Below are 8529 nucleotides of genomic sequence, written 5' to 3'. Positions count from 1 at the left end.
TCCACATACGGTCAGATGGCTATATTAAAATACAGTTACTGTTAGTTATAAAGGCAGCTGAAAGCCTGTTTAAGAAAGCATTCAGCTGTTGAATAATAGACACTCCATAAATGGAATTTCAGGGAAGTGAAGAATGAACAATCCTGTTCCAGGCTGCCAATATTATTTTCTGCATGCTGAGATGTTATTCTCAAACATATAGATGGCATGCAGGTAATCCACTTACTTTATTTTTTTAATTCCATATTGTTTTCTTGCAAAAACAATTATAGCTAGTTATAGTATATAGCAAAACATCTCTATCTTTGGTTCTACATCTCAGAGATTTTTTCCCAAAAAATAAATAGACATGGCAGGAAAAATAATTCAACTATCTTAAGAGAAACCCAACATTTTACAAAAACTAAGCAAAAATATATACTCAACTTTTCTTAAGACATTTTTTCTAATCATCTCACTTAATATCTAACACTAGTGCAATTTCAATATGTAAATGATTGTGCACTGTATTTAACTATACAGCATAGACACAAATATGTCAAGAAAACAAAATAGTACTTTCTCTTAAAAATATTTAGGCGTTATGCATTCTAGAATTGCAGGAGAAAGCAGAGCTGCTGAAAATTGTCAATAAAATTGACTTTGAAGAAGCATGAGAAAGAAAATGTTGATGTAGTAATATTCACAGATCACAGAGATTGAAAAAAAAGGTGAACATATTACCTAGAGTAGCTCATTTCTGGAAAATATACGTTAAGAGAGATTTTTAAAAATTAGTATCTATGAAAGCTCCCTGTTATGATTTGTACACTCAGGCCATTTAGTGAGCTTCTCTTGTTGATGGTTTCCGTCTCTTTTCAAATATGATTTTTGCATCAAATAATTCTCTTTCCCTGTATCCTAGAGATGGTCCTTTTAGATACTTTGCTTCAGCTGCTTTGTAATCCAAACCATCAACAGCAGAAATTGAACAAATGATTGCTTCTGGCAGAAGAACTTCCAGGATAAATTTAATTTTATCATCTCTTATCAGAGCCAGCATTCTTTCGTCTATTTGCTTATAGATTTCTTGTAAATATTTCACCACCTCATCCAACTGATCTTCGTCCTCAAAGTATGTTTCAATACAGGGAGTAAACCTCTTTGCTTTCAAAAATGATTTCAACCACCTGGACCCTTTTGTGCCATTTAAAATGGATAGAAGATGGTTCTCTGTTCCTTTTGCATTCACAATGAAGTCCACTAGGTTCTTGTTGGCTCGATCACGAGCCGCCTTCATTCGGTCAGGGAGAATTTTTTGGAAGGACATTTTCTTGGTCTGGGAAGTCATGGCCATTGGTTCCACAGAATCTTCATTATGCAGCTTTGGAAATAAGTTCCTGAAGGTATCCTGTTTGATTACTTTCCTGATTGGATAACTAATGTCAGCAGCATAATACTCAAGGAAAGAGCCTGTAAAAGAACCACAACCTATTCTAACTCTGTAGTCACAAATCAGCGAGATGCACCAGTCAATACTTTCACTGTACTCCTCCCTGGCTTTCTCCACTAGTGCTTGTTTCTCTTTACAATCAAATTTTTTTAATCTTCTCAAAGGTACTCTAATGCCTCTCTTTTCAGGATTCATGTTTGCTTCAACAAAAAGTACACTTGCTTTTCTCTCTTTTCTCCTGATGCTTTTCACCACTGCTGGCCAAAATGGATATTTTTTATATTTAAACCAGACTATCATTCCTGTTTCAAATGAACGTGGCTCATAATTAAAAACAACACGTGGAAGTACTTCATCTTCCTCCTCCTCATCTAATACAGAAGTATCAACAGGATTTAGAGGCACTGAATTATCAGAAGTTTGAAGTTCTTCCCCATGCTCCTCAAAATCCACACTCTCAACACTTCTTTCATTATTCCCAAGAAGTAGAGAATCCGTGACATGGTTAGAGGCACTGTATGAAAGCTGACATTCCCATGAGTAATGTTGGGGGGATGCTGCAGCACCCATCTCTGATTCCACAGGTTGATTTTGTCTGGTACCTAAGCATGAATTTGAGGGACCTTCTCCAGGATCCTCAATATTTTCTGAGAAAGTAGAGCATTCAGAGGAAATAGGCAGGGTCTCTGGACAGATGTCTGCTGGCTCCTCCTTCAAAGCTTTGGGCACAATTAAGATATCTGATGGTGAAGTTGGAGTAAACTTCTCTTCCTTAACATATACAGTTTCTTCTTTGATTGTGGAATGCAAAGACATGATTGTTGAGATGTCAATCTTTTTCTTGTTCTCCTTTTCCTCTTCTTCTAAAAGTGAAGGGAAGGTCTGGCACCAGCTGGAGTTTTGTGATGACTTTGTTTCCATCTCACTTGGAAGAGTATCAATGGCTGCACGCACCTGTGATTTATCATCATACAAGGAGTCATCACTCTCTGAAGACACTAACAGGGATGTTTGATTTTCACTTTCTTCAAGACACTCTGACAAGTTTCCTGTATGCTTCCGATACTTTTTATAAGGGGGTAAATCAGAAAGCTTTAGTGGTACATTTTGAAACAATGCAGTGGTCTCTTCTTCATCTGAACTGCTTGCTTGATTCAAATTTGTTCTCTCATTCAGAATATCCAGGGCCACTTTTAGTGACCTTTCATACGCTGTTTCCTCTCTAGGTGGAGAACCACCCTCTGACTGTGCTGCTAGTGAGGAGGCAATGGCTTCAATCTGAGATTTATTTAGGATTTTTGTTTCTGTGCTTTCCACTTTAATTTTTTCATCTAGTGAGAGTATTTGAACTTCTAAGGAAAATGTCTTTTTTCTCTTACTGTTTGATGATGTCTCAGATCTGGACAAAACTTTTGCTGGCCAGAACTGGTCTTTCCAATTGCATAATACATACTCAGCATCCATTGTGATTTAGATTTGTATGCTAAAAGATTATCAGAGACTGAGGTGTATGGCTGTTCTCGTCACTGCTAAGGTAGTTCCTACCGAAACAATACTCTCACCAAAATCTCCTTTGTCTCAGAACTACAAAGTGTTTATAGCCAGAAGCCTGTTCTCCTCCAGCAGATTTTTCCAAGGATACTTGATCCCGTTGTTTAAATGGATCAATATGGAAGATACTAGAATAGGGAAAAGGAAAAGATGAAAATTATCAGCAAATAAATTTATTTTGCCAAAGCAGAAGGTGAGCAATTACAAACAGATGAAATAAAAGAAAGAATAATAGTCAATGGGCATAAGATGGAGGGTAAAATGCAGCATAGTGTGAGGTGAGGATAAGAATTGAAAAAGTGGTTTATAATAACCTCAAATTCAAGAACGTACCTTTACTATTGCATATAATTGTTAAGGACTGAACTGGTGTACATGCTGGCAGAGGTGGTAATGGTTGCAGTGGTGTGTCAGGGATTCTATGTTCCTGGGTAGTTTGGGCATTTGTGCTCCCAATTTTATACCTAGGGCAGGGGGAGTCTAAACTTTGCATGCTTCAGAATTATCTAGAGGTCTTCATAAAACTATTTTTCCAGGCCTTATCCTGAGAGTTTCATATAGAAGGTGTAGATAGGATCCAACATTTTGTATTTCTAAGTTCTCAAGAGATTTTATTGTAACTTGTACAAGAACTTCAGAAGCACTCTTCCATAATTTATATAAGTTATAATTTTTAAGCAATGAACACTTTCCTGTTTACCCAAAGCAGGCAGACCAAGATAAGCTATGCATCCCTTGGACCCAGACAATATCACAATTACCTTATTAAAAACATGAGCTTAGAAGACAGAGATTCAGAATGTATGCTATGTTTACTCATTGAAAAGGATAGTTGGTGAAGATTTCTTGAGAGTCAGGTGGCTACAAACTCAGGTATAAACCTGAATAGCCTCTTGTACAATTTCTTCACAGTGGTTTAACATATGAGATTCTTTCCCCAAACTGTAAGTGATGACTTTTAATTACAAAATGTTATGGCTATTGAACAGGGAACAAAATGAATTATACCTCAAATGCTCAATCTAACATGGATTTAGTATGCAATGTGGCTTCTAATTTAAAATGCTATGGCTGCGGAGAAGAAAGCAAAATAAATTATAACTCAAGTTCTCAAAAAAGGTTTTAATATGAAATGTTTCATGAAATGGAAAGGGCCTTACCAAGTGTTATGTGGATAACAAAAGATCAGGTTCTCCAATCCAGTTGTCTCGATTTTCACTTCAAAAGAAGAAAGGCTATATAAAAGGAGATAGTAATTCAAAACAAATACATGGAAAAAGCATAAAGAAACTTCCTTACCAAAACTTTAGAAAGCACGCCACTCCAAAACAGGAATAAGATGAAATCTCATGTGTGATATAGATGTCATGTTTATTTTCCTTCTTGTTCTTTTCAAATTCTCCCTGTGACACAATTATGCTATTTCATTCATGCTGAAATCATCTCTCTGATTGAAAAAGTGTGAGGTGGGGGCAAGAGAGAAAGGAAATAACAAAATTCCTTGTGTTTACTATGAAACCAGACTATAGATGTTGTTTGAATCTTCACACCAATCACCGTGTGGATTTTTCCTTCTTAGCACATATAATTTTATTGGAATTTTAACACTTTACATGCCATCTCATAGTCCACTAGTACAAAAATATGTTTCATTCTTTTGTTTGCTATTTTCATAAAAATGGTTGCCTTGAGAAAATTTAGTATACCTAGCAAGCTCCACCTTGTGACCAGAAATAGAACTGCAGTATCCCCAGGAAGTATAGGCAGGACTCAATCATGATCAGATCCTTTTTATGTGAAGCGTAGGAACTACATTTAGCCAGACATAAGCCTTCCCAGGCTTCTAGATTTTTCTATTCTAAGCTCAAGGGTTTTGTTTTGTAGGATTATAACAAGATAATATTGTCTTCAATTGCAATGTTTCTGATTATAAAAATATCCAGAAGCTTATTAAAAATTGAAAATATACAGAGATACATAAAAAATAAAGTACAACTCTACAAATAATCACTACGGATATTCTCTGTATTTCCAAAATTTTTTTTTACATGTAGAGATAAATCTTTTCAAACCAATATCAAATCTCAATTAGGGACATATTTTGAACATCATCCTATATAAATACTTTCCACATGATTTTTATGAATTATTTTAATGTTTTTCATACTTTTGCAACATTTCATCTCAGTATTTTCCATGATGATGTAAACTAAGTAAATAAATAATTATATATTAATACTATTTTAAATAAAGGGCAATAAAGCTAGCCCTGTCTCTCCTACTACACAAATGATCCTGTTAATAGTGTAGCATCAATGTTTTCCCAGATTTGGTTGCATGTATTATAGTAGCATACATATGTTTTACTATAACATACATATTTATTTTTAAGTGAGATCATATGATAAATGTTATGCTATAATTTGTTTTCATTTTATACTATTTATCAGATAGTTCAAATCACTAAATATTTTTATTCTTCAGATACATAATATTCCACTGTATGTTTATAGCATTCATATAATATGTTAAAAACTGCTTATGGAAATAAACCAAATCCTTTCTTTGTCTCACTCTTAAAAGATATAGAAAAGTGGTTCTTGCTGACCATAGCCATACCTGTGCGTCTGAAAGAATGAGTTGCAAAGAGGACACACGCAGGGTTGTAGCCAACGAGCAACCAGGCTATACACTTGATCAAGTCCAGGAAATGTACAGTATTGGGGGAAAAAAAAAGGGAGGATGTTTATACGTCTGCATATGTCTATGAATGCATGCGTATTTTAAACAAAATGGTATGTTTTTCATCTTCATTTTTCTTTCATGATTATAAAAATAATCATGGAGAAATCTATTCTAAAGATGCTTAAATAGGCTAAAAAATAATATTGTAATAGTAGTAAACTGACCACTTGGTATAAATACTAATATGGGACTATTTTCTCCCAGGTTTTTTCCTTCTCTCTCTCTCTCTCTCTCTCTCTCTCTCACACCCACACACACACACACGCATATATATGTACAAGTGTCTTCAGTAAACTACACATGTTTCTCTTCTCCATGTTCATATACAAGTGGCACAGTCTTTATGTGTGTCAATCAAATTATAAAGAGTATTCTCCCACTTGCCTTCAAACATTTTATCCATCATTTTCTGTGTAAATTAATTTAAACAGTAACAAAATCCCAGCAACATAAACATGGAATGTCAAATCAATATATTTTCATGAACAGCAATATGGCACTGAAATCTTAATATAGAGGCTGTAATCTGATCATCCATTCTCCCACTATGGACTTTTAAAGCATTGGGAGATACAGAATCTAATGGATTAATTCCTTCAAAATACCAGTAATTCTTTTAAAACCACACACCCTTTTCACCCCCTCCAAGACCACCATTCTTATTTTTCTCATTTTTACTCTAGGGCCCTGAGAAGTCCCTGGAAAACAGATAAATTTAAAACAGCCATTACCTTGAAGATTTTTGTCAGCTGAAGCCTTGTGAAACGCAGTCCCTCTACTAAGACTGGCGAGGCAAAGAATGCTTCCAAACTTCTTAGAGAATGCTCCTCCTCCTCACTGTGATGGGGAAGACAAAAAGCCCCTCCCTGAATTAGGAGGGACAACAGCCAAGTTAAACTGCTGAAGTGTTAAAGAGTAGAAAATGTTCCTTAAGGGACTTAAAAGTGAAATGACAACAAGTGTCTGTTTAATTTTCATTCAAACTCTTAGAGTGTGTAACTTAATGATAAAAAGTGGGAACAAATCACTTTATTAAAAAAGAAAAATCTAGTTTAAAATATTACTATTTTTCCTTGCTTTGCCTTAACTGATACCTTACCTCTGCAGGTAAATTTAAAACCCAGCTGGTCAAGATTAATTAAAATAGCTAAGAATCTTGATTGAGATTGCACTAAATATGTACATTATTTTATAGAGAATTACTTTTTTAAAAAGATTTTATTTATTTTTAGAGAGAGGGGAAAGGAGGGATAGAGGGATATAAACATCAATGTTTGGTTGCCTTTTGTGCACCCCCCCCTACTGGGGAGCCGGCCAGCAACTCAGGCACATGCCTTGACTGGGAATTGAACCAGCATCCCTTTGGTTCACAGGCTGGCCCTCAATCCACTGAGCCACACCAGCCAGGGCAGGAATTACTGCTTTATAATATTTTTTGATGTTTCTAGGACATGGTAGTCATTCTTTTTATTCAGTTTTTGTCTTAAATGTCTTATGGAAAGTTTCAAAGATTTCTTCACAAACTTGGATGTCTCAAACTGAAGGCTGAAAATCACTAGTTTGGAAGTAACGTATACATTTCACATACCCTTATCATAATTAGCAATTCCTTCTTCTTATATTGGTATTTTTGCTATTTTTCACTCAGGCAATTCAATGTGGGGAAACTAATTTTAAAAAATTTACATGTCTTTGTTTATATGTATATCTAAAATATATTTTACAAATTTTATTAAAATCCTCTCATAATAAATTTCAATTTCTGATTTAACTTAGAAAGTCAATTTTAAATATCATTAGTGATGATTTAGGGAATGAAAATATTTGGGGATGAAGTGCCTGTGTATCATATAATATGTTATATATATATGTGTGTATATATAGTAAAAATCAACCTTTATATAAGCATTAATATTGGAACAATAAATACAGTCATCTCTAGGCTTATTAGTAAGGAGTCTAATAATTACATGTAATGTTTTGTACTGTAATCAACCCCTAAATCTCAAGAGATTCAACCCCAAAATTTTATTTTACTGGTGTCAAAGTTCAATGTATTTCATCAAGTGGTCAGAAAGGCAGAATGTTCTCTGTTCCAAGCAATCATTAAGGGACTCAAATTTCTTCCATTCTATGGTTCTACCATCTTCTTTGGCCCTGACATCTTCCATTGTGTTCGTTGCACGTGGCTACCAACATTACACAAAAGAAGGGTGCTAGAAAATCCTGTGGAAGGTTTTAGGTGCCAGGTTGAGCAAGTTTTAATACTGGTGACAGCCAACAACCTGAAACTACCATAGAGGCTGGGGAAGGTAGTCTCCCTGTGACTCAGGAGAATGAAACAAGGTTTTGTGAACACACAGCATTCTCTCTGCCACAGGAAGTTTTCCCTTTCCATCTTCTATTGACTTCTTTTATATAATTAATGCTTTTTTTTTACAACAGTGTATCATATTTATAATGCCTAGGACAGAGGAAACTTCTAGTTGCCAACACTAAAATTTACTCTTTGGATTCTTCTTCATTTGCGGACCTTCAGTTTCACTCAGGGTGACAATATATCCTCTTATATTATTTTCCAGAGTCCCCTACTATAAACCATGGTCATGGGATGGGATTTCTTGCCTAAGAATGTAAGCAGAAATTGTTGCAGAAGTTCTACAGAAGGTATCTCCAAAAGGGTTTTGAACAGCCAACTTGGGCTTTTTTCCACTTTCCCTCTTTCTCTTGCTCCCCCCACCCCTTGAATTTGGCCATGACAGAATTCGGACAGCCATTCTGGACCAAGTGGTGACTTAGAT

At 35.2% G+C, this 8529-nt stretch overlaps 1 protein-coding gene across 1 annotated transcript; it reads right to left on the bottom strand.

Annotated features, from left to right (window-relative positions):
• Positions 1-820: 820 nt before the first annotated feature.
• PWWP3B (PWWP domain containing 3B) lies at positions 821-2896 on the bottom strand. The gene has a single exon (XM_054576917.1). The coding sequence runs from the start codon at positions 2894-2896 to the stop codon at positions 821-823; it is 2076 nt and encodes a 691-aa protein (XP_054432892.1).
• Between the last annotated feature and the right edge of the window lie 5633 nt (positions 2897-8529).

This window comes from Pteronotus mesoamericanus, unplaced genomic scaffold (genome assembly GCF_021234165.1).
Source record: "Pteronotus mesoamericanus isolate MK-2021 breed Mesoamerican mustached bat unplaced genomic scaffold, CSHL_Meso_final contig_37, whole genome shotgun sequence".
In the NCBI taxonomy this organism is placed as follows: domain Eukaryota; kingdom Metazoa; phylum Chordata; class Mammalia; order Chiroptera; family Mormoopidae; genus Pteronotus; species Pteronotus mesoamericanus.
The sequence above is the reverse complement of the archived record's forward strand: the minus strand, read 5'-3'. Positions and strand labels throughout refer to the sequence as shown.